This window comes from Dendrobates tinctorius, unplaced genomic scaffold, assembly GCF_039654945.1.
Source record: "Dendrobates tinctorius isolate UK_male_01 unplaced genomic scaffold, ASM3965494v1 ptg000083l, whole genome shotgun sequence".
In the NCBI taxonomy this organism is placed as follows: Eukaryota; Metazoa; Chordata; class Amphibia; order Anura; family Dendrobatidae; genus Dendrobates; species Dendrobates tinctorius.
In genome coordinates this window covers 12,835,408-12,862,592 of record NW_027361751.1, presented here as the reverse complement: position 1 = coordinate 12,862,592, position 27,185 = coordinate 12,835,408, and the positions used below count along the sequence as shown (strand labels likewise).

General features: G+C 49.2%; 1 protein-coding gene across 1 annotated transcript in view; it reads left to right on the top strand.

Annotated features, from left to right (window-relative positions):
* Positions 1-27,185, top strand: part of LOC141097225 (proteinase-activated receptor 1-like) — a 68,799-nt gene that overhangs the window by 21,424 nt on the left and 20,190 nt on the right. The window contains exons 2-3 of the mRNA XM_073584339.1: positions 19,208-19,267; positions 25,465-25,530. Of these exons, the coding sequence (XP_073440440.1) occupies positions 19,208-19,267; positions 25,465-25,530 (126 nt within the window). The remainder of the gene's footprint in view (positions 1-19,207; positions 19,268-25,464; positions 25,531-27,185) is intronic.

The following is a 27,185-nucleotide window of genomic DNA, read 5'->3' as shown; positions in this document are numbered from 1 at the left end:
TCACAGTTGCCGTCCACGCATTCCACACGTGTTCCTGTGTTACTGGGGTTCTGTTACGTCAGCAGATCCCCCAATATGTGTCCGCCACTGTCTCCTGCGCTGTCCACCTTCCCACTGCAAGCGGTGGGAATGTGGACAGAGCAGGAGACAGTGGCAGACACACATCAGGGGATCTGCTGACATTACAGAATCCCAGTAACACAGCAACACGTGTGGATTGGGCAGACGGCTACTGTACGCATAAACTGGCGGTGTTAGTAGTCACGTGAAATCCTGGAAACAGAGTGGAGACAGATGCCTAATTGGAGCACGTTGACAGTCTGTTGTAGCCTACAAACAATTTAAAACTGCCACCAAGTAGGCCTCGGCCTGCACCCTGGTTCTCCCTGGGCTCCAACAACGCTAGTTGGTGCTCGGAAGTGCTGTCCACACAGAAAAACACACTCGTTCATGTTAAAGTGGGGTTCAGTAACGTCAGCTGATCCCCTGCTGTGTGGAGGGCAAACTGCTGCTGCCTCCAAATTGTAACTACTTCAGATTTAAACATTCTCTGATTTGGCCTCTGTCTCCACTCTGTCTCTAGTATTTCCCCTGACCTCCAACACCGCCAGTTCCTGCTCACAGTTGCCGTCCACGCATTCCACACGTGTTCATGTGTTACTGGGGTTCTGTTACGTCAGCAGATCCCCCAATGTGTGTCCGCCACTGTCTCCTGCGCTGTCCACCTTCCCACTGCAAGTGGTGGGAATGTGGACAGAGCAGGAGACATTGGCAGACAAACATCAGGGATCTGCTGACATTACAGAACACCAGTAACACAGGAACACGTGTGGATTGGGCAGACGGCTACTGTACGCATAAACTGGCGGTGTTGGTAGTCACGTGAAATCCTGGAAACAGAGTGGAGACAGATGCCTAATTGGAGCACGTTGACAGTCTGTTGTAGCCTACAAACAATCTAAAACTGCCACCAAGTAGGCCTCGGCCTGCACCCTGGTTCTCCCTGGGCTCCAACAACGCTAGTTGGTGCTCGGAAGTGCTGTCCACACAGAAAAACACACTCGTTCATTTGAAAGTGGGGGTCAGTAACGTCAGCTGATCCCCTGCTGTGTGGAGGGCAAAGTGTCCTGCTCCCTCCAAAGTCAAAATACCTCTGCTTTACACCTCGCTCCTAGTAGGCCTCGGCCTGCACCATGATTGTCCCTGGGTTCCAACAATGCTAGTTGGTGCTCGGAAGTGCAGTCCACACAGAAAAACACACTCGTTCATGTGAAAGTGGGGGTCAGTAACGTCAGCTGATCCCCTGCTGTGTGGAGGGCAAACTGCTGCTGCCTCCAAATTGTAACTACTTCAGATTTAAACATTCTCTGATTTGGCCTCTGTCTCCACTCTGTCTCTAGTATTTCCCCTGACCTCCAACACCGCCAGTTCCTGCTCACAGTAGCCGTCCACGCATTCCACACGTGTTCCTGTGTTACTGAGGTTCTGTAACATCAGCAGATCCCCCAATATGTGTCCGCCACTGTCTCCTGCGCTGTCCACCTTCCCACTGCAAGTGGTGGGAATGTGGACAGAGCAGGAGACAGTGGCAGACACACATCAGGGGATCTGCTGACATTACAGAATCCCAGTAACACAGCAACACGTGTGGATTGGGCAGACGGCTACTGTACGCATAAACTGGCGGTGTTGGTGGTCACGTGAAATCCTGGAAACAGAGTGGAGACAGATGCCTAATTGGAGCACGTTGACAGTCTGTTGTAGCCTACAAACAATCTAAAACTACCACCAAGTAGGCCTCGGCCTACACCATGATTGTCCCTGGGCTCCAACAACGCCAGTTGGTGCTCGGCAGTGTCTTTGGCAAGGGGTCTCCCTGTTGCCCAGCCTGGTTCCAGCACGCCTGCTGTTTCCGGGTAGTGTCAAGGTCACTATGCCACCAATCCGTTGTCCTGTCGTCTTGCGGCCGGGTTAGCCGACTCTACGGTGCCTGCAGTTTAGGTGACTCCTATGTGGGCTGCGGGAACTGGCACTGAAGGCTGGATCCGTAGTGCCAATGGGACATGGACCCCCTGTAGGACTGTGGGTTTCGGTAACTGCGGCCGGCTTGCGGCCTGGCTACTTTGCTTTCAATGGGTACCTTCTGCTACCCACCCGGGTTCCAGCACTGTCTGCTGGTTCTCGCCAGAGCCTTTGGCCTAGGTGCCTCCATCTCGGTATCCGAGGTCCAGCACCGTCAGCTGGTCCTTGGTAGTGCTTTCTAGCACCGGTACCTCCTGCCTTGTAACCGTGGTCCAGCACCGTCAGCTGTTCCTCGGTAGTGCCATTGGCTCTTGTAGCTTTTGATACCCATCTGGGTTCCAGCACCGTCAGCTGGTTCTCGGCAGTGTCTTTGGCACGGGGACTCCCTGTTGCCCAGCCTGGTTCCAGCACGCCTGCTGTTTCCGGGTAGTGTCAAGGTCACTATGCCACCAATCCGTTGTCCTGTCGTCTTGCGGCCAGGTTAGCCGACTCTACGGTGCCTGCAGTTTAGGTGACTCCTATGTGGGCTGCGGGAACTGGCACTGAAGGCTGGATCCGTAGTGCCAATGAGACAGGGACCCCCTGTAGGACTGTGGGTTTCGGTAACTGCGGCCGGCTTGTGGCCTGGCTACTTTGCTTTCAATGGGTACCTTCTGCTACCCACCCGGGTTCCAGCACTGTCTGCTGGTTCTCGCCAGAGCCTTTGGCCTAGGTGCCTCCATCTCGGTATCCGAGGTCCAGCACCGTCAGCTGGTCCTTGGTAGTGCTTTCTAGCACAGGTACCTCCTGCCTAGTAACCGTGGTCCAGCACCGTCAGCTGTTCCTCGGTAGTGCCATTGGCTCTTGTAGCTTTTGATACCCATCTGGGTTCCAGCACCGTCAGCTGGTTCTCGGCAGTGTCTTTGGCACGGGGACTCCCTGTTGCCCAGCCTGGTTCCAGCACGCCTGCTGTTTCCGGGTAGTGTCAAGGTCACTATGCCACCAATCCGTTGTCCTGTCGTCTTGCGGCCGGGTTAGCCGACTCTACGGTGCCTGCAGTTTAGGTGACTCCTATGTGGGCTGCGGGAACTGGCACTGAAGGCTGGATCCGTAGTGCCAATGGGACAGGGACCCCCTGTAGGACTGTGGGTTTCGGTAACTGCGGCCGGCTTGCGGCCTGGCTACTTTACTTTCAATGGGTACCTTCTGCTACCCACCTGGGTTCCAGCACTGTCTGCTGGTTCTCGCCAGAGCCTTTTGCCTAGGTGCCTCCATCTCGGTATCCGAGGTCCAGCACCGTCAGCTGGTCATTGGTAGTGCTTTTTAGCACAGGTACCTTCTGCTTAGTAACCGTGGTCCAGCACCGTCAGTTGGTCCTCGGTAGTGCCATTGGCTCTTGTTCCTTCTGCTACCCATCCGGGTGCCAGCACTGTCTGCTGGTTCTCGCCACAGCCTTTGGCCTAGGTGCCTCCATCTCGGTATCCGAGGTCCAGCACCGTCAGCTGGTCCTTGGTAGTGCTTTTTAGCACAGGTACCTTCTGCTTAGTAACCGTGGTCCAGCACCGTCAGTTGGTCCTCGGTAGTGCCATTGGCTCTTGTTCCTTCTGCTACCCATCCGGGTGCCAGCACTGTCTGCTGGTTCTCGCCACAGCCTTTGGCCTAGGTGCCTCCATCTCGGTATCCGAGGTCCAGCACCGTCAGCTGGTCCTTGGTAGTGCTTTTTAGCACAGGAAACTTCTGCTTAGTAACCGTTGTCCAGCACCGTCAGTTGGTCCTCGTAGTGCCATTGGCTCTTGTTCCTTCTGCTACCCATCCGGGTGCCAGCACTGTCTGCTGGTTCTCGCCACAGCCTTTGGCCTAGGTGCCTCCATCTCGGTATCCGAGATCCAGCACCGTCAGCTGGTCCTTGGTAGTGCTTTTTAGCACAGGTACCTTCTGCTTAGTAACCGTTGTCCAGCACCGTCAGTTGGTCCTCGGTAGTGCCATTGGCTCTTGTTCCTTCTGCTACCCATCCGGGTGCCAGCACTGTCTGCTGGTTCTCGCCACAGCCTTTGGCCTAGGTGCCTCCATCTCGGTATCCGAGGTCCAGCACCGTCAGCTGGTCCTTGGTGGTGGTTTCTAGCACAGGTACCTCCTGCATAGTAACCGGGGTCCAGCACCGTCAGCTGTTCCTCAGTAGTGCCATTGGCTATTGTTCCTTCTGCTGCCACTACGGGTTCCAGTACTGTCAGCTGGTTCTCGCATGAAGACAACCACCAAGATACAGAACAAAAGACAGAAGAACAAGATGCAGAAGAAGCAAAAGCAGAAGAACAGAAAGCAGAATAACATTAAGCATAAGACAAAAAATCAGCATAGAAGAAATCAAAATTATAAGCAGAAGAAGACTAAGCAGTAAATGGGGGTGAGTTCTTTCCTCCTTGTGGTGCCCCTGAAAAATGCCTGCTGCTGCAGGCCAAACTGAACGCGGACAAATCCTGTTGTAAATCTTTTGTGACAGGCAGAACGTAAGGTGTAATCTTATAACTTTTATAGATAAGTACTACAGGAATGCCTGTCGCCATAAGAAAATGAAGAAAAAGAAGAATAGGAAGAAGATGAAGAAATAGCATATGAAAATTAATAATAGCTGAATAAGAAGAATATGAAGAATGGAAAAAAAAAATTAATGGGAAGAAGGTGAAGAAGAAGAAGATGAATAAGGTGAAGAAAAAGTTGATGAAAAAAATGCTACTGCTGCGGATCATGAAGGAGAAAGTGTGGGAGAAGTACAAAAGAAGGTGAAGAGCATGGAAGTTGTGAAACATACATATCTGACTAAATATAAAAAAGTTAACATAGTCAATGTCTTTTTAACTCCGAACGTCTTGAAAAAAAAAATTGGAATTAATGCTATGCCATGTGATTTGAATAAACCACTATGCTTTTAATGTCTCCTCCACCTCCCACAATACATTCTACATGATTCTTATTTGTTTTCAATTATGTAGAATTAGCCAACAAGGAAATAAAGGCCTTTTTTTAATTCCGATACCGGAAGTCCCATTGACTTGAATGGGACTTCCGGTATCGGAATCGGCGATACCCGATATTTTTTTCGTATCGGGCGATACCATCCGATACGATATTTTTGGGTATCAAACGGTATCGCTCAACACTAGTCAGTACGCCATTCGCTTCCGTACCCTGGCCTCCGAGGTAGGATGGAACAATGAGGCCTTGGTAGGAGCGTTTTGGCGGGGACTCTCAGGCCGAATTAAGGACGAGCTGGCGGGACGGGATACTCCAACCTCTTTGGAGGATCTAATTTCCCTGGCTATCCGCATCGACTTGCGCTTCCAGGAGCGTTCTCGAGAGGCCGCCAGGGATAGGAGGTTTCCTCGCGTCCCATCCGCTGCCCACAGCCCACCTCGCTCGTGCCCTGCTCTGGCGTCGGCACCTTCCGCACCTGAGCCCATGCAAGTAGATCGCCTCAAGCCGGTGGAGCAACGCCGAAAGGAAAGGTTCACTCAGGGTCTTTGTCTGTATTGTGGGAGTGCATCACACTTTCTGCGTTCCTGCCCTGAGCGCCTGGGAAATGCCTCCGCCTAGGACAGGTAAGAGAGGCCTCCCTAGGTACCTATGACTCCTCTCTACCCTTGACTCTTTCTGTTCTCTTGCATCTGGGTCCCAAGCGTTCCTCCGAGTGGGCTTACATAGATTCTGGTGCGGCTGGAAATTTTATTCAGCTTGAGGCAGTCAGTAGGCTTCGTATTCCGGTCAGGTCCCTAGAGACTCCTCGGCAGATTGCGTCGGTCGACGGCCAACCCCTGCGGGTGTCCGTTACGCAGGTCACCGAAGAGTTGGACCTTCAGGTCGGAGCCTTGCATCTGGAGAAGATAGCCTTCTATGTGCTGCCGACCTTATCACACACTATCCTGTTGGGCCTTCCTTGGCTAAGAAAACACGAGCCTACCTTAGACTGGCGGTCTGGTGACATCATGCGGTGGGGACAGTTCTATCAGAGGGGGTGTTTGCTTTCCGTCCAGCCAAGAAACTCTCCTCGTCCAACATCGGTATCCCCAGATTTACCTTCAGCCTATTGGGCCTATGCGGATGTCTTCAGCAAGAAAGAAGCAGAGAGTCTGCCTCCTCACCACCCCTACGATTGCCCAATCGATCTTGTTCCCGGCTCCACTCCACCCCGAGGTCGGATCTACCCGCTGTCGCCATCAGAGACCCAAGCCATGTCCGAATATGTTCAAGAAAACTTGGCCAAAGGCTTTATTCGTAAGTCTTCTTCGCCCGCGGGTGCGGGTTTCTTTTTCGTCAAGAAGAAGGACGGGACCCTTCGTCCCTGCATTGACCATCGGGGCCTCAACGATATTACAATTAAAAATAAATATCCGCTTCCTCTCATCCCGGAGTTATTCGACCGCCTCCGAGGGGCGCAAATCTTTACCAAATTGGATCTGCGTGGAGCCTACAACCTAATCCGCATTCGCCCTGGAGATGAGTGGAAGACGGCTTTCAACACTCACGATGGCCACTATGAATATCTGGTTATGCCCTTCGGCTTGTGCAACGCACCCGCCGTGTTTCAAGAATTTGTTAATGAAGTCTTCCGAGACCTCTATTCTTGCGTGGTGATGTACCTGGATGATATTCTGGTGTTTTCCCCGGACCTGTTTACTCACAGAAAGGACATCCGTCAAGTGTTGTTGCGCCTGAGAGAGCATCATCTCTATGCCAAACTCGAGAAATGCGCCTTTGAACAGTCTTCTCTACCGTTTTTGGGCTACATCATTTCTAATACTGGTCTACGAATGGACCCGGGAAAACTGTCAGCCGTACTCAACTGGCCGCGTCCCCAGGGAGTGAAAGCTATCCAACGGTTCCTGGGGTTCGCCAATTATTACCGGCAGTTTATCCCACACTTTTCCACCCTGACCAGCCCTATTTCCGCTCTGATCCGTAAGGGGGCCAATCCCCACTTCTGGTCACCTGAGGCCGAAGACGCCTTCCGCTCCCTGAAACAAGCCTTTGCTGCGGCTCCCGTACTCCATCGTCCAGAGGCCAATAAACCCTTCACTCTGGAAGTAGACGCCTCTGCCATCGGAGCCGGTGCAGTACTTTCCCAGACGTCACCCTCTGGACGACTGGTCACCTGTGGCTTCTTCTCGAAGTCATTCTCCACCCCGGAGAGAAACTATACCATTGGTGATAGAGAGCTGCTCGCTATCAAGTTGGCCTTGGAGGAATGGCGATACCTCCTCGAGGGAGCGGTGCATCCCGTCAGGATCTACACTGACCACAAGAACCTGGCATACATCCGGACAGCGCAAAGACTTAATCCTCGACAAGCCAGGTGGTCTCTGTTCTTCGCCCGGTTCGATTTCGAACTCCATTTCCGCCCCGGTGATAACAACCTCAAGGCGGATGCTCTATCCAGATCCTTTTTGGTTACCGACTGTGAGGAAGAGCCTTCACACATCGTGGATCCTAACAAGGTCATTGTGGTTGCTCCTGTAAACCTGACTTCCTTGCCCCCGGGTAAGACGTTTGTTCAAGAGGACAATAGGAAGCGAGTCTTACATTGGGGTCATGCCTCCAAGCTGGCAGGTCACGTCGGCCTCAAGAAAACCCTCTCCTTCATCTCTCGTTACTATTGGTGGCCCTCACTTGCTCGAGATGTTCAAAGTTTTGTCGCCTCTTGTCCGTCTTGTGCCAAAAATAAAGTTCCCCGACACCTACCCGCTGGTCTTCTCCACCCGCTCCCAGTTCCTTCTACTCCCTGGCAACACATTGCTTTGGACTTTATTACCGATTTGCCTCGGTCTTCGGGTCACACAGTCATCCTCGTGGTCGTAGATTGATTTTCCAAGATGGCCCATTTCATCTCCCTGCCTGGATTACCCTCCTGAACTAGCAAGAATTTTCATTACCCATGTTTTCCGGATTCACGGCTTTCCTCAGCATATCGTTTCGGATAGAGGAGTTCAGTTTACCTCACACTTCTGGCGAGCTCTGTGTAAATTGATGGATGTCACATTGGACTTCTCCTCTGCCTACCACCCCCAAACTAATGGTCAGGCTGAGCACACAAATCAAATTTTGATAACCTATCTTCGCCACTTCTGCAACGTTCACCACAACGACTGGTCCCACCTGCTCCCGTGGGCCGAATTTGCCTACAACAACCACACCAACGAGTCTTCGTCTAAATCACCTTTCTTCATCGTCTACGGGCAACATCCTAGTGTACCTCTGCCGGTACCCCCTGTCTCGGGTGTGCTGGCGGCCGACCTTCTGACCGAGGAGTTCTCCAGGGTCTGGCAGGAGACCAAGTCCGCGCTTGAACTAGCACGGGACAGAATAAAAAGACACGCAGACAAAAGGCGCCTGGATTTTCCGTTGTACCATCCCGGGGATAAAGTGTGGCTGTCCTCCAAGTTTGTTCGTCTTAAAGTCCCCTCGTATAAGCTAGGCCCTCGTTATATCGGACCTTTTGAGGTCTTAGCCCGCATCAATGTCGTTGCCTACAAGTTAAAACTCCCCGCCTCGCTACGAATTCCCAATTCTTTTCACGTGTCCCTCCTGAAACCTGTCATATTCAACCAGTTCCATGCCTCTGTGGGTCACTCTCCCCAGCCAGTTTCTGCCCAGGATGTCTTTGAGGTCCAAGACATTCTTGCCGTAAAAAGATCTAGAGGAAAGACCCTCTTCTTAGTTGATTGGAAGGGTTTTGGTCCCGAAGAAAGGTCTTGGGAGCCCCGGCAGAACATCCAGGCCCCCCGGATTCTAGCTAGGTTCCTTGCCAGTCTCAAGAAGAGGGGGCGTAAGGAGGGGGGTACTGTCACGCCACCCGCTGCCACGCTCTCCGCTTCTTCTGTCGCGCCGCCCGCAGCTGCGTCCTCTGCCCCTCCTCCCGAGCACCGGCGCACTCACCTCACCCGGCGCGCTCCCGAGGTGCGCACGCGCCGTCCTGCTCCTTCTCTGCCGCCGCTGCAGCCGGCCTTCCATGCCCATCGGGTGCGCCTGCGCACTGCACGCCAGTGATCCTGCCACTCATCTCCCCTGTGGCTGCTGCTGCTCCACCTCCTGGCCGACCCTGACCCGGAAGCGCTGCCTGCAGTCCTATATAAGGTAGCCTCGCCTCCTGCCCAGTGCCTGACTATCAATTGTGTCTAGCACTGCTGATTCAGGTCCACGCGTCCCTGCGCTTTCCCAGCCTAGCACTCTGTCCTGCGCTCTGTGTCCCTGTGTCTTCTTGTAATCTCTCCCTGTGTTCTCTCCTAGTCCCCGGCCGCAAGTCCTCTCCTGCAGTATTTACCTTTGTCAGCCTAATCTGTTCCAGTCTACAAACCCTCTCCTGCTGGTCTTTCCGCAACCCTTGTTGTCACCTTTGGTTTTCCTCCTGCTGTTGTCCCCGGGTATCAGCTTCCGCGGCGATAGTCTCCCCGAGGCTTGCCCCAGACTCTCCCTGTATAGGGGGTGGTCCACTTGGCCAGCTCGCCCCGAGGAGGTTCGTCGTCGCGGTCCTGCGGGTTCACTTCTGGTTCTCCTTAGCCCTACAGTCTGTTTTAAGGTGGCCAGGCTTTTTACAGACAAAACATTAACAAGTTTTTCTTAGATTGCTCTTATATTTAGGGAAAGCCTGTGTCTTTAATGCTGTTTCTGCTCTGGATTCATTACTGCTGCTTACATGTTGTATTTTTCTCTTGAATTCATCCACAAGTTTTCCTTTAACATACTCTAGTGTTGCCTCATCATCTGGCCGTGCATCTAGTGCAGTCACAAGTGTGTCATAACTTTCTGGAAGATCACTTAAAAGAAGTGCAGCAACATTAAAATAATTTCTTTTCCAATACCCTCGAGATGCTCCACAATCTCTAGGGTGTTTGTTTTATAGTCCTGCATATTTTGTCCATCACTTAGCTTAGACTGATACAGCTTTCTCAAGAGATAAAGCTTATTGCTGAGATTTGATCTTTCATGCACTTTCTGTAACTCATCCCACATCTCCTTTGCAGTTGCACACTTGCATATACTGTATGCACAATCTGATTATCATTAACACTGAGGGAGATCGTGCCTTGTGCTTTCTAATCCTTCTCTAGCCAATCATCTGGTAATAGATGAGGCACTTGTTCCTGAGTATATTTCCACATACCTTCTCTTATGAGCAGCATTTTCACTTTGAATTTCCAGGACTGGTAGTCGTAGTTAGTGAGGCTTGGCACTGAGAACTCAACAGGATTGCTGCTAGTGGACATCTTCTCTGTGACTCTGTGCTGCTTTTGGTCTGGGCTTCTGTTGCTGTGTTACTCTGGGGTCCTGTGTCACTCTTGGCCCATAACCTGTTGGCAGCAGATAATTCAGGATACTCTCCAAGCATGTTACAAAAGAGCTTCTTTATTCAGGAACAATCAGGAACAATATATGATAAGCTTAATAGATCAGGAATAAATCATTTGTGTGTCTCTATCTGTGCAGCATCTACAGCAGGCTGCTTCTCTCATACACAGACACAGGAAAACAGGAAATACAGTCACATGCCCTCCCTGTGTGAGCCTTTGGGAGTTTTTTGTTCTAACTTTATAAACAGCATACAAATCTAGCAACTAAACACGCATGGACAGGAATGGAGTTGTTGCACCAAACATATTCCAACATATATACCTCCTTGCGACTAACTCATGCTAACATGCACGAGCCTCTTCATGAGACTATTAAAATCAATAGGAGGGCGGATGTGCAATACCTGGCCAGTATCAGTAGATGGAGCAGCTCCTTAATTTAGTACTTCTGTCCACCGGCACCAATAACAGCTGATCGGTGGGGGAGCTGGGTGTCACACTCCCACTGATCAGACATTGTTACCCAACCGAAAAGGTCATCAATGTTAAAGTAGTGGACAACTTCTTTAAATGTGCGCATGTGCCAGATGTGAGATATACCGTAGGTACAAGTACAATCTGAAAGAGTAAAAGAGAGGAAGTTATGCTGTTTTTTTTTAATTGCAGCGTTTATGTCAAATAATACAGAACATTGGTTGTGTGAGAATCATGTGGGAATAGTGGATGAGGGCAGGTAAATCTCGCCCAGATACCTTTCCTATGTGGCCTAGTCTGGTCAGTATATCACCTGGTTACTAATGAATAATGGGAGGTGGATATAAAAGGGTGCCAGGTGGTTGTGTGAGTGTCTCAGCCTGGGGACACAGAGAACCTGTCTGTGTGAGAGACACACGTGAATGAAAGCAGTGCCCATGGTAACTGTGGTTTGGCTGGACGGGAGAAGCCTGCCAGTTGGTAGTTAGGTTTTACCTTGTTTAGTTAGTGCCGGACAGGCAAGGATTTGTTTTATGTTTTTATTTCCTTTATGCATTGCTTTCACCTTTAATAAACCTGACCCAGTGTCAGTTATACCCGGACCCTGGCTCTGCGCCTGAGTTTCATGCTGAACGCAAGTGACCTTTGACCCCAGCAAACGCGATCCTGGAGTGTTTTATCACATTGTGGTGGAGAACGCGGGCATCACGTTGGATGCATGAGCATGGAGGACGTGGTGAAAGCGCTGGTACAGTCCACCGCTGTCCAGCAAGAAGCTAATCGGGTGATGATGGCCCAGCTGAAGGAGTTGGTGGACATGACAGCTACCGATTGTTCGCTTCTCCAGCAGGTGGCGCAGCACCTGGAAAGCTTACCTGAGGTTAACCTGGAAGCCGAGTCGGGAGTGATTCACGTGAGTCGGTATATAACGGCAGCGGTCGTGCCCCCAGCACCGGGTCCCCCTGCGGCTGTTTCTTACCCGGCCCGTCGCGTGCCGCCACCGCCTCCTCCTCTCTCTGGCTCACGCGCGCCTCCCTCCTCCTCCTGCTCACGCGTGCCCCGCCTCCCTGGTCTCCCGACAGCTGCTGGCCTGCACATGCGCATTAGGTCGCGGGCGCGCGGCCGTCGGGTTGTTTAACCCTGCGGTGGGCGGCGGCCGATTAGCGGTCAGCCAATCGCCTGCCAGCAGGGGATATATCAGGCGTCTCCCATAAGGGGAAGATGCCTGATTATTGTGTGTGTCTACCTGCTCTAATTTGGCCGCCTATAGCTTGTTTATAGGTCTTCCGTATGTCTTGTGCTTTTCCTAGTTCCAGTCTTGCTGTCTCTGCCACTGGTTTTTGTCCTGTCTTCCTGCCCGTCCTCTGTCCTGCCTGGTCCGGGTGCCACTGCCTACGTTCCCCGGTCCCCTGTCTCTGTTCCGTCCTCCAGTGTCTGCTCAGTTCCCAGTCCTGTACTCCTGCCCACTGCCTGTCAGTCATCCGTGTTGACTTCTCTCACTTCCTGCATGGAGTCCCATTCCTTGGTAAGCCTCTCCAGCCTGTAGTCATTCTAGTCCCTTGAGCCGCCCCTCTTGGTTCCAGCTGTCGCGGTGTCTGACCCCCCGCCGGCCTGCCCCTAACGGTCCCTGTATGCCCCTAACGGTCCCTGTATAGGGGTCGGTTCCACCTGGTGTGCTCGTCCTGGGGGCCTCAGTTCCGCGACCCAGAGGGTCCACTCTTGGACGCTGCCAAAACCCCTGAAGCATCACAGTCCATATCCCTGAAGCGTCACACGGTACTGGCAGAAGATGACGACCAAAGATGACGTCGAAGGCATACCTGACCATGTTTGAACGGACGGCGGTGCGAGAAAAATGGCCGAAGGCACGATGGGCCGGCCTGATTGCCCCGTTTCTTTCCGGTGAGGCCCAAAAGGCTTATTATGACTTAGAACCTGAAGCCGCGCATGACTTTGACAAACTGAAAGCCGAGATCTTGGCCCGGCTGGGAGTGACGACCCGAGGTGCAGACAGCGCCAGAGAAAATCCAGAGAGTCATCATGGACAAGTACCTGAGAGCTCTACCGCCAGCCCTGAGGAAGTGGGTAAGCTATGGAAATCCTACGACGGCAGATCAACTGGTGGATCTGGTTGAACGTTACTCCGTGGCGGAAGGACTCCGAGACGACGCTACCCCATCTCGACCTTCAGCATCTCCACGTGGAACCGGTAAGACTGTTCCAGGGAGTAGGGGAGAAGGAAAAATCCCTAAGACAGTGGGGGAGGAAAACGGGACTGCCCGCACTGCGAGGCCGAGAGTAACGAACAATGGTCTAAGCAAGGGGCCCGTTAGGTGTTTCCGCTGCCAAGAGATGGGCCACATTGCTGCGAACTGTCCTGTCACTGCTGAACCCATGCAGTGCGACGTCACAGACTCTAAAAACCGCATGTCTATGGTTGCACGGGTAGTGAGTGTGAATGCCGGTCAAAAGGATGTGGAAAAACACTTGTGTGATTTAACTGTTGATGGCAAAAATGTGGTGGCATTGTTAGACTCAGGAAGTGTGGTGACTCTGGTGAAGGCCAGTCTGGTGTCAGCCCCGACTGGACGATCAGACAAATTTTCTGTAACGTGTGTGCATGGAGACACCTGTTCGTACCACACCACGGTCATATGCAGTACTACTTCCTATGGGTCTGTGCAACATAAAGTGGGACTCGTCCCTGCGTTATTGCATGATGTTTCTTGGGCCGGGACTTTCCCCACTTCTGGCAATTGTAGGAGAATCAGTTGATGCCCCAGGGTAATAGTGTACATGGTTCTTCTCCCAGGGCGCGTGTGGGTCCCGAACCCCTGGATGAGGTCCCCCCGGAAGACTCGGGGAAGAGTCTGCTGGAAATGACCTGCAGTTCCCGTTTTCAGTCATGGCGGGTGACACGGAGGAGACCAGGGAAGAGGAGGAGGCCGACAGCCGTCCACCTCCCCATTTGCTGGATTTGGAAGTTCAGAAAGATGACTTCCAAAGCGAGCAAATAAAGGATCCTACCCTTTCTCAGGCTAGGACAAATGTAAAAGTGATAAATAGGGTACCCGTAGAACCTGGTTCTAGGCTGGCATATCCTTACATGGTCCTGGAGAATGATTTACTATATCAGATAGAGAAAAAGGGGGAAGACACGGTGCAACTACTAGTCGTGCCAAAACCCTACCGGCGGCAGGTGCTGGACCTGGCCCATGGACATGTGATGGGAGGTCACCTGGGAGTCCAGAAAACCACCGAAAGGATATTACACTGTTTTGCTTGGCCAGGCATGCATCACGATATTCGTGTATATTGTGAGTCTTGTCATGACTGCCAAGCCTCGGCGCCTAAGCCCCGGTTCTGTAGCCCTTTGGTACCCCTACCTATTATTGAGGTCCCGTTTGAGAGGATTGGGATGGATTTAGTTGGGCCCCTTCCACGGTCTGCAAGTGGACACCAACATATCCTGGTCCTCTTGGATTATGCCACTCGTTACCCGGAGGCCATCCCTTTGCGTAACACGGCCACCAAGACGATTGCCAAGGAACTGGTGCATGTGTTTAGTCGGGTCGGTATACCAAAACAGATACTCACCGACCAGGGGACTCCATTTATGTCCAGGGTAATGAAGGAGCTCTGCCGGTTGTTACAAATCGAACTGTTACGCACATCCGTGTATCACCCTCAAACAGACGGGTTGGTCGAATGGTTCAATAAAACTCTGAAGCAGATGGTGAGAAAGGCGATAGACAAGGATGGGAAGAACTGGGACTATTTACTTCCGTATTTGCTTTTTGCCATCAGGGAAGTGCCCCAGTCTTCCACGGGATTCTCGCCTTTCCAGTTATTGTACGCCCGATCCTCGCGGACTGTTAGACATCGCCAAAGAAACCTGGAAGGGTCCGGTCACTCCGTTTAAAACGGTAATAGATCACGTATCCCAAATGCAGGACCGTATTGCGGCTGTTATGCCTATCGTCAAAGAACACATGATGCAGGCTCAAGGATCCCAAAAAAGAATCTATGATCGGGGCGCCAAGATCCGTATGTTTGCACTCGGAGATAGGGTGTTGATCCTGGTCCTCACGGTGGACAGTAAGTTCCTAGCAAAGTGGCAGGGCTCCTTTGAGATTAAAGGAAGAGTTGGTGAAGTAAACTACAAAGTATACCAGGCAGATAAACGGAAACCTGAACAGGTTTATCATGTAAATCTGATAAAACCCTGGAAAGATCTGTCTGCCTTGTCAGCGGAGCTGGCCCGTCCCATCTGCTCGCATACCGTACCGGAGGTACGGGTTGCAGCGACTCTCTCAGAGCGGCAAAAGACTGAGGTCAGGCAGTTTCTACTTCACAACCAAAAGTTTTTCTCAGAAAAACCCGGGCAGACTACGCTAATGAAACATGACATCGTAACGGAACCTGGTGTCACAGTTCACGTGAAACCCTACAGAATTCCGGAAGTGCGCCGTGAAGCCGTTTCCCGAGAAGTGAAGGCAATGTTAGAGTTAGGTGTCATTGAGGAATCGCACAGTGCTTGGTCCAGCCCGTTTGTGTTAATTCCTAAACCGGACGACACCATCCGGTTCTGCAATGACTACAGGAAACTGAATGCAGTCTCAAAATTTGATGCCTACCCTATGCCCCGGGTCGATGAGTTAATATATCGGTTAGGAAAAGTCCGGTATATTACAACCCTAGACCTAACAAAGGGGTATTGGCAGATCCCTCTGGCGGAGGCGGCCAGAGAAAAGACGGCATTTGCTATGCCGGAAGGTTTATTTCAGTATGTGTATATGCCGTTTGGACTGCACGGAGCACCAGCGACCTTACAGAGACTGATGGATCGAGTCCTGAGACCGCATAGGCAGTACGCTTCGGCCTATTTGGATGACATTGTCATTTACAGCTTGGACTGGGAGACTCATCTCCAGAAAGTACAAGCTGTGATTGACGACCTGTGGGAGGCAGGTCTAACCGCGAACCCCAAGAAATGTCACATCGGGCTAGAAGAAGCCCGGTATTTGGGGTATTTAAGTGGGAGGGGTATTGCTAAACCCCAGGTCGATAAGATTCAAGCTGTTCAGGACTGGCCACAACCTGTCAACAAGAAGCAGGTGCAAGCCTTTCTGGGGATCGCCGGCTATTATCGCCGGTTCATACCCAATTTTGCAGCCATCGCTACCCCCCTGACGGATCTTACCAAAGGGAAAGACTCTGTCATGATTAAATGGAATTTAGCGGCTGAAGAAGCCTTCCATAGCCTAAAACGGGCACTTTGCTCTCAACCCGTACTGGTGACTCCAGACTTCTGCAGCGAGTTTGTGGTACAAACGGATGACTCTGATACCGGTATCAGGGCCATACTGTCACAAGTGAGGGACGGAGTGGAACACCCAGTCCTCTATCTCAGCAGGAAGCTGAATAAACATGAGCGAAAGTATGCAGTCGTAGAAAAAGAGTGCCTAGCCATTAAGTGGGCTCTAGAGGCCCTCAAATATTACCTGGTGGGCCGAAAATTCAGGCTGATCACTGACCATGCCCCTCTCAAGTGGATGCAGTTGCACAAGGATCGGAATAGCCGGGTGACCCGGTGGTTCCTTGCCGTGCAGGCCTACACTTTTACGGTGGAGCACCGCCCAGGGGTACAGATGGGGAATGCAGATGCCCTGTCCCGAGTGCACTGTTTGGTGGGTGTCATTGCTCGACCGGAGTGGTCTGAGCAGAGGGAGGGGGGGATATGTGAGAATCATGTGGGAATAGTGGATGAGGGCAGGTATATCTCGCTCAGATACCTTTCCTATGTTGCTTAATCTGGTCAGTATATCACCTGGTTACTAATGAATAATGGGAGGCGGATGTAAAAGGATGCCAGGTGGTTGTGTGAGTGTCTCAGCCTGGGGACACAGAGAGCCTGTCTGTGTGAGAGACACACGTGAATGAAAGCAGTGCCCACGGTAACTGTGGTTTGGCTGGACGGGAGGGGGGTGGTGAGTATGACGGGGGAGCAGAGCAATACTTACTGCTCCCCGTTACATCGCTTTCTCCGTGTCCTCTGGCTGTGACATTTAGCGGAGGGCATGATGACGTAGTCAGTGCGCACCCTCTGTTAACGTCACTGCACAGGACCCGGGATACAACGATGGAAACGGTAATGGTAAATATAGCCAGTGCCGGGAGCCTGAGCCGGCGGCTACATCGGCACCTGGCCCCAGCGACGGAGAGGTGAGTATGTCTTTTTTTTTTTTTATAGCAACAGCAGCATATGGGGGTATTTACATATGGAGCATCTACTTGGGCCACCATTAACCCTTGTGCAGCAATATATGGGGGGTATTTATGTATGGAGCATCTACTTGGGCCACCATTAACCCTTGTGAAGCAATATATGGGGGGTATTTATGTATGGAGCTTCTACTTGGGTCACCATTAACCCTTGTGCAGCAATATATGGGGGGTATTTATGTATGGAGCATCTACTTGGGACATCATTAACCCTTGTGCAGCATATGGGGGGTATTTATGCATGGAGCTTCTACTTGGGCCACCATTAACCCTTGTGAAGCATATGGGGGGTATTTTATGTATGGAGCATCTACTTGGGCCACCATTACCACTTGTGCAGCATATCGGGGTATTTATGTATGAAGCATCTACTTGGGACACCATTAACCCTTTTGCAGCATTTTATGGGGGTATTTATCTATGGAGCATCTTTTTGGACCACCATTAACCCTTGTGCAGCACCACCCTTGGCTTATACATGAGTCAATAAGTTTTCCCAGTATTTTGTGGCAAAATTAGGGGGGTCGGCTTATACGCGAGTCGGCTTATACTGTACACGAGTACATACGGTAGGGGACCCAACCCCCTTAGAAAAAACATATAAGCAACATACTTCTCACTGTGGTAGTGACTGTGGTTTGGGAACTCTTTATATAACACAAATTAGGTCACTTTGATATACCCTTGGCATGGTCAATATGTTGAATTGTGTGTGTGTGCGTGTGTATATATATATATACAGTACAGACCAAAAGTTTGGACACACCTTCTCATTCAAAGAGTTTTCTTTATTTTCATGACTATAAAAATTGTAGATAAACTCTGAAGGCATCAAAACTATGAATTAACACATGTGGAGTTATATAATTAACAAAAAAGTGTGAAGCGACTGAAAATATGTCTTAGAATGCTCGTCTGCATTGTTGGGTCTGGTATCTCTCATCTTCCTCTTGACTATATCCCATAGATTCTCTATGAGGTTAAGATCAGGCAAGTTTGCTGGCCAATCAAGCACAGTGATACTGTTGTTTTAAAACCAGGTAATGGTACTTTTGGCAGTGTGGACAGGTGCCAAGTCCTGCTGGAGAATGAAATTTCCATCTTCAAAAAGCTTATCGACAAAGGGAAGCATGAATTGCTCTAAAATTTCCTTGCAGAGGGCTGCGCTGACTTTGGTCTTGATAAAACACAGTGGACCTACACCAGCAGATGACATGGCTCCCCAAACCATCAATGATTGTGTAAACTTCACATTAGACCTCAAGCAGCTTGGATTGTGGCCTCTCCTCTCTTTCTCTAGACTCTGTGACTTTGATTTCCAAATGAAATGCAAAATTTACTTTCATCTGAAAACAACACCTTTGACCACTGAGCAACAGTCCAGTTCTTTTTCTCCTTGGCCCAAGTAAGACGCTTCTGGCATTGCCTATTGGTCATGAGTGGCTTGACACAAGGAATGCGACACTTGTAGCCCATGTCCTGGATACATCTGTGTGTGGTGGCTCTTGAAGCAATGACTCCAGCAGCAGTCCACTCCTTGTCAATCTCCCCCAAATGGCCTTTGAATGGCCTTTTCTTAACAATCATTTCAAGGCTATGGTTTCCCGGTTGCTTGTGCACCTTTTTCTGCCACACTCTTTCCTTCCACTCAACTTTCCATTACTATGCTTGGATACAGCACTCTGTGAACAGCCAGCTTCTTTAGCAATGACCTTTTGTGGATTACCCTCCTTGCGAATGACTGCCTTCTAGACATCTGTCAAATCAGCAGTCTTCCCCATGATTGTGGAGCCTACTGAAACAGACTAAGGGACCTTTTTAAATGCTTAGGAAGCCTTTGCAGGTGTTTTTTTATAATTCTAATTTACTAAGGTAATGACTTTTGAGTTTTCATTGGCTGTAAGCCATGATCATCAACATTAACAGAAATAAAGACTTGCAATAGATCGCTGTTTGTAATGACTCTACATAATATATGTGATTCACTTTTTGTATTAAAGAACTGAAATAAAATAACTTTTTGATGATATTCTCATTTAGTGAGAAGCACTTGTATGTGTGTGTATGTTATATGTCCATTTGTCTAATATTCCTTTATCTCCTTTAAGGCATTACACCTAGACTGAACATGAGTGATTTCTTCGACAACAATTTGTATTATGTACAAGGTATTGTATGACTATATATAATGGCAGAAACTTTTAAAGAAACCGAATCATTTTACAGATGTATAGTATTGATCATTTTTCTCTCTTTTGGCAAAATATTTCTCATTAAATGTAAACAATGCATCAGTCTAAAATATGGTCACATTTTCAGAATAAAAAATGTCAATGGTCCCATCTACTTTCAAAATATAAAGGAAATGTCCAACAACACTGACAAAGATGTACAAGTACTTACAATACCTATTCCTTTTGATTTCTTAAGCTAATTTGTGGCGATATATAACTGCTGATCGGTAAACACAGTATTTAACAATTGGCTGTCATTTAAAAGCCTGTTTATACCAACAGATTGTGTTTCAGAAGCACACTGAATGATCTGTAATAGATCATTCAGAGCACATAGGCTGCCATTGTTCTCAGCAGCGCAGGACCTGTTTACAAAGGACGATGCGGTGTTGAGAACGATAATCTTTTGGGGAAACCAAAAGATCATTTAATTCAACGACCAAGCACGTTGCTCATTCGTCAGGTAATAAGCAGTCTGTTTGGCCAGCACAATTAGCATGAATGAGTATTCCTAGGAATGCTCATTCATGATAATCACAGAAGAAAAATGCATTTTAAGAATAGACTGTCAAAAAATTAACCACAAAAATAGGTTAATATCTAAAAATGTTTTTCAATCCATTAAAAATATGATTCTGCACACCTACGAGATAGCATCTCTTATGCATTTCTAGCCTACTAGAGGCCCTTCATCTTAATATAGCTACAGTGGGGAAGAAAAGTATTGTTTAGTCGGCCACCAATTAGTTCCCCCACTTAAAAAGATGAGAGAAGCCTGTAATTGTCATCATTGGTAGACAACTAGGAGAGTCAAAAAGAGAAAACAAATCCAGAAAATCACCTTGTCTGATTTGGCAAGATTTATTTTTCCAATTATGGTGGAAAATAAGTATTTGATCACCTAAAAACATGCAACATTTCTGGCTCTCACAGATCTGTAACTTCTTCTTTAAGAGGCTCCTCTGTCCTCCTCTCATTACCTGTAGTAATGGCACCTGTTTGAACTTAATTGCATTAAGGCATGTCAATGTGAAATACATGAAGTGTGAATAGCATAATGGCTTTTGAAATTTACAGTACAAGAATACTACACACTATCTTCTATAATTATTTCACCTGGAACCAGCCAGGAGATTTTAGTTTTTCCAGGCACCTAAAGGGAACCTGTCAGCAGGATTGTGCTCAGTGACCTACAGACAGTGTCAGGTCAGCGCCGTTCTACTGATTAAAATGATACCTTGGTTGATGAAATCCATCTTGTGGTTGTTGTTCAATCTTTATTTTCAGTTAATGAGATTCTTGTGCTTCGGGGCGGTCTGTGGGGTTCTTAATGTGGTGCTCTGATTAGCTATTCATCATTATGTCTTCTGACAGGTCACCGATCCTTCATTGACCTGCCTCCTACTTTACATACTGATTATTATATGTATTAAGAAAAAATCACCTTCAGCAGGCAGGCACAAGCGGCGTCTGCACTGCAGCATGATCACATTATAATGTGCATTAACTTGTTTTATTTAGTCATATACATTGATTATGAAAAAAATAAATCTTTCTTAAAATGGCACCAGCTGCGCAGTAGCACCTATCAGCGATCTGATAGACGCTACTGCGCAGGCACCGACGGCGCCATTTTGCTGGATGAAAAAAAAAAAATACTCCTAGATGGCGCCACCGATGCCTGCACAGTAGCAACTGTTGGATTGCCGATAGATGCTACTGCGCAGGCGGCACCATTTTGAGAAAGATTTTTTGTTTCACAATCAATGTATATGACTAAAGTAAATAAAACAATTTAATGCACATTATACATGCGATTATGCTGCAGCACCGGTACCAATGCTGGTGTCTGCCTGCTGAAGGTGATTTCTTTAATACATATAAAAATCAGTATGTAAAGTAGGGGGCAGATCACTGAAGGATCAGTGACCTGTCAAAAGCCATACTGATGAATACCTAATCAGAGCACCACATGAAGACCCACCACAGACCGCCCCGGAGCACAAGCATATCATATCAACAGTTTCACTCATCATGGCTCCGCAGTCTGTCACTCGATGAAGGTCCCGTGGGTAGCAGGATGCTGGCTGCGGTCAGTGTGGTGTCTGCTGGTATCCTCGCCCAGCACATGGTCCTAGTTCTGGCAGCAGCGGGCGGTCTCTGGCTTTGCCTGCTGAGCCCCTAGTCCATATATCCATGGAGTAAAAGAATTAGAGCTCTCTGCAGGATTCCTCCCGGCGCGTGCCTTTGAGCAGCCGCCATTACCAGAAGGGCTGCCCTGTATTGCTCTGTCTGGCGTGCGCCTCTCTGGATGTCAGCCGACACCCGGACTTTCGTACTGCGATGCTCCATCTATCACACGCATGCTCCTCCACACACCCGCCGGTTTTGGTGAGCCCCTCACTTTGCCGCCCTTTCTCTTCACGCCATGGCCTGTTGCTCCCTTGACAGTGGTTGCAGTCTGCACCTCATTGGCGTTCTGGCGGAAAGACCGCTTCAGTTGCCGCGCAACTAATTCTACTTCACACTGACTGGCCACGCCCCCTTCATCCTGGTTACTGGCTCGCTATGGCTGCAATCTTGTTCCCCCCAGGAGCAGGAGGTTCATTCCCAGCAGTTCCGGACCCGAGGCTTCAGCAGCAGTAGCAGCCCGGTCTTCCCTTCTGCATCCCCGCCTTCCTTTAGCTCGCCATTCCACGGGCGACAGTTCCTTCACCAGTTGTTCACACTTCTCGACTTCTTGGATAATTCTCTGCCAGATAAACTGATCTTGCTCCTAGCAGGAGGGAAGCACTCCAGCTGTGGTTCGCTCTGACCGTCCTAGTTCCAGCATAGACGACTCAATGTTCATCCCCCGGGGAGGGGTAGGTGGCACATCATTGAGGCTTGGTCACAGAGCTAACATTCCCTCTTCTTAATCGAAGTCAGGGACAGGAGCTGGGAGCACCTCCCTAGTTTTTTTTCAACTCTTCCCAACTTTTGGGTTCCTTGGACAAGCAGGGCCGCAGCATTCTATGATGGACTACTTTAGTGGGTGCTTCCCCCTCCTGTTCAGGCTGATCTTCATACACCGGACCATTGGGACCAACTCGTCGTATCACTCGATGTGGAATCTGCTCCCACCGGCTTTCCAATTTTCCCCACGGCGGCTTATTCCAGACCAAGACTCAGTCCCCGAGTCTCAGAGCTGTCCTGCGAATAGGTGGTGCATCATGGTGCTTAAGTTCCTGAAACTTCAGCTGCACCAGTCGACGGAGAGTCTGCAATCTATGCCGGTGTTCCTTAACCCAAGAGGACACCCCCGTCCGTGGGTAGTCCTCCTCCGAGTCCAGTTCCAGCTCTGTAATCTCTTGTCCTTTTCGCCCGAACAACAAGCTGTACGGCATGAACCCGGTCGTGCTGTGCACTCGGTTGTTGTACACCCACACCAACTCTGCCACAAACTCAGGCCACCATTTCTTCTGGTCTTCTTCCAAAGTACGTAACATCTGGATTAAGGTTCGATTTAAGCGTTCACAGGCCCCATTCCCTTGAGGGTGGTAGGGAGTATTTCTGAACTTCCCAATCTGGTACAAACAGTGCAGTTCTTTCATAACTCGTTCTTGGAAGCAGGCGCCTTGATCAGAGTGGATCCTTTTCAGGCAGCAGTACACACGGATGAAATCTCAACAAATAGCCTATGCAGCTGATTCAGCAGTCTGATCTCTAGTTGGAGTTACCACAGCAAACTTGGTGAAGTGGTCAGTCATCACCAATGTTCGTAGCCAAGATGTGTTGGTCCTACAGTCAGGTAGTCAATCATCAATACTTCCAAAGGGGCGGAGGTCACAATGGTCTGTGTTGGGGTCCGCCAGCTCGCAGCTCGCAGCTTCGGCATTGTTGACACCCATCTTCCACCGCATTTCTCAGTCATGGGTGATACACCAATTTTGGAGCCACTGGAACATTTTCTCTGCACCGAAGTGAGCCCCCGCTCATGAGCCTCGGTAGTCACAATCTTGATTGACTTCTCCTGGAGTACTACTTGCCAAGTGACTCCCTCTTCCCGCAACAGCTGTACTTTCCGATACAACAATCCATCTCTCAAGCAGTCTTTCCCATTGTTCCAGAATCCGCAGGGTGCCTGAGGACAGCGCATTCCTCTCCCTCGGACTAGGAAGTTGCTTCAATGCCACCCACTGTCGCAGCTGGAGTTGGATCCAGTCATCTCGGGACCGTCCTAGGACCAGATATTCAGACTCCTCCATCTGTCTCTGCATCGCCACCAATGAGGTAGACAGGTTTCGTAATCCAGGAATCTCTTCTTTCTCAAACTCCTCATCTTGGTCACGACCAGGATATTCGTGTGTCACCCTGGAGAGTGCGTCGGCATGAGTATTCTCGGCCTTGGCTCAGTAGACAATCTTGTACCGATACTTTGCCATGTGGGCCACCCATATTTGCACCCGGGCCCCTAGCTTTGCATGCGCAAGGTGGGCTACGGGGTTGTTGTCCATCCTCACCAGAACCTCCGATCCAGATAAGTACTCCGCAAACTTCTCAGTCATGGCCCTTACCAGGGCCAGCAGTTCCAACTGGAAAGAGCTATAATTGTCTGGCTTTCGCTCTGAATCATGCAGGGAGAGGCTCGTGTAGGCTATCACCCGTTCAGTCCAGTCCCACAACATCATGCTATCTGCTGTCAACTTCGGGAGATTACTGAGCATTGCCTCCAATGACAAACTGGACATGGGGGTACCCATAGTTGATTGGTCTGCAGCATCTATGTCCCCGGACTGCATCCTGCCGACTATGCCAAAATGTAATATGCAGGTGCTGGGATGCAGTAACACAAATGCTGCAGAGCAGAGGCTAACTATGTTTAGTTAGTCAACAGTAGGGAACTCTGTGCAGGGAGATAGCAGGGTAAAAGGGGTACAAAACTAAACTGAATAAACGGCTGTTTAACTAAACAGTCTCTGGTTAACAGTCTCACTTATCATGGCTCCGCAGTCTGTCACTCGCTGAAGGTCCCGTGGGTATCAGGATGCTGGTGGCGGTCGGTGTGGTATCTGCTGGCATCCTCACCCAGCACACGGTCCTACTTCTGGCATTAGCTGGCAGTCTCCGCTTTTGCCCACTGAGCCCCTAGTCCATATATCCGCGAAGCAAAAGAATAGATCTCTCCGCAGGATTCCTCTTGGCGCATGCCTCTTTGAGCAGCCACTGTCACCTGAAGGACTGCGTTGGAATGCTCTGTCCGGCATGCGCCTCTCTGGATGTCAGCCGCCACCCGGACTTTCATACTGCGATGCAGAAAACACTGCGGCAGCCGGCAAAGGTGCTCAATCAGTGAAATCCTAGGTGCATTGCTGCCTGGGAAATACGAATATGCAATTAAAGTCCGTGGAGCCTCATTTAAGAGTCTCAAACACGGGACTAGCCAGATCTTCCTCACCTAGGAATTCACTGATTGAGCGCCTTTGCCGGCTGCCGCAGTGTTTTCTTTGACTGGTCTCCCTGAGGTCAGTGATTGTTTCATGATGTTGGTCTACTAGGCATTGCTCCCACCTAGCCAGAATCCTACTCCAAACTGATGAGGGGCAACACCCCGAAACAGCTGTCTGTGGATGGATACCTGGCCTTGGTATTTCCCTTGTCATATCTGTAAACTCATAAAGAGCTGGATATTGACTTAAAGGGTCACTTAATATGGTGGTAATGGTGGTTTCCGAAAGGAGGCACTCCTTGGCTAGGTCCTTCCCTGGAGGAAGATCTGGCTAGTCCCGTGTTTGAGACTCTTAAATGAGGCTCCACAGACTTTAAATGTATTTGCATATCTCTAATTAAAAGACATTTCTAAAAACTCACCAGGAATGCGTAGAGATTTTTACGTTGCGTTGTAATAGCATGAGATTGGAATAGGCTTCTGCACACCTCTATGGAGGTGGTTTGAGAACAAAAGGAACAGGCATAGAAATTCAGCATGCCCAATCATTCACCTGTAGGAGGAGAGTCAAACACTTTAGTTTGGTATTCATCTTTTGTTTTCCGGCATGCCAAGATCTTCTTCTAACCAACTGTTCTCAATCAGTCTTCATCATGAACAATGGATATATCTTGACATTCTGTCTCTCTCTTTTTTTTAACAGGTAATTTTTCAGACGAAAACAATAACAGCTCTATAGTTGTATTACCTTATGGTCAAGGTCTAGGAGGTAAGGACCAAACATACCAAGAGTTTTGGGTCACAAAATTTAAGAACTACATAATTATAATATAAGTCTAGTATTAAAATGTTAATTAAGAAAAAATTGTATAGTTGTACCTAATTCAAATTTAAGTACGGCTAAATGTGGAAAATAATAATTTTGGAAAGGGGCAGTTCGACAAATCAGTGGGAGAGGAGTCAAGTACTCTAGTTGGATTCCGCACCCAAAAAATAAGGACTTCAGACGACCTCGATATGTGAAATAAAGCATACATATACAGTGGGCGCGGAAAGTATTCAGACCCCTTCAAATTTTTCACTCTGTTTCATTGCAGCCATTTGGTAAATTCAAAAAAGTTAATTATTTCTTAATGTACACTCTGCACTCGATCTTGTGAGGAAAAAAAAACAGAAATGTATAAATTTTTGCAAATGTATTAAAAAAGAAAAACTTAAATATCACATGGTCATAAGTATTCAGACCCTTTGCTCAGACACTCATATTTAAGTCACATGCTATCCATTTGCTTGTGATCCTCCTTGAGATGGGTCTACTCCTTCATTGGAGTCCAGCTGTGTTTAAACTGATAGGACTTGATTTGTAAAGACACACATCTGTCTATATAAGACCTCACAGCTTACAGTGCATGTCAGACAAAATGAGAATAATGAGGTCAATGGAACTGGCCAAGGAGCTCAGAGACAGAATTGTGGCAAGGCACAGATCTGGCCAAGGTTACAAAAGAATTTCTGCAGTACTTAAGGTTGCTAAGAGCACAGTGGCCTCCATAATCCTTAAATGGAAGAAGTTTGGGACCACCAGAAATTTTCCTAGACCTGTCCGTCCAGCCAAACTGAGCAATCGTGGGAGAATAGCCTTGGTGAGAGAGGCAAGGAAGAACCCCAAGATCACTGTGGCTGAGCTCCAGAGATGCAGTATGGAGATAGGAGAAAGTCACCTATCACTGCAGCCTCCACCAGTTGGGCCTTTATGGCAGAGTGGCCCGACGGAAGCCTCTCCTCAGTGCAAGACATATGAAAGCCCACCTAGAGTTTGCTAAAAAAACACATGAAGGACTCCCAGACTATGAGAAATAAGATTCTCTGGTCTGATGAGATGAAGATAGAACTTTTAGGTGATAATTCTAAGCGGTATGTGTGGAGAAAACCAGGCACTGCTCATCACCTGCCCAATACAATCCCAACAGTGAGACATGGTGGTGGCAGCATCATGCTATGGGGATGTTTTTCAGCTGCAGGGACAAGACAACTGGTTGCCATTGAAGGAAACATGAATGCGGCCAAGTACAGAGATATCCTGGATGAAAATCTCTTCCAGAGTGCTCTGGACCTCAGACTTGGCCGAAGGTTCACTTTCCAACAAGACAATGACCCTAAGCACACAGCTAAAATAACAAAGGAGTGGCTTCAGATCAACTCTGTGACCATTCTTGACTGGACCAGCCAGAGCCCTGACCTAAACCCAATTGAGCATCACTGGAGAGACCTGATAATGGCTGTCCACCAACGTTCACAATCCAACCTGACAGAACTGGAGAGGATCTGCAAGAAAGAATGGCAGAGGATCCCCAAAAAAACTTGTTGCATCATTCCCAAGAAGACTCATGGCTGTACTAGCTCAAAAGGGTACTTCTACTCAAT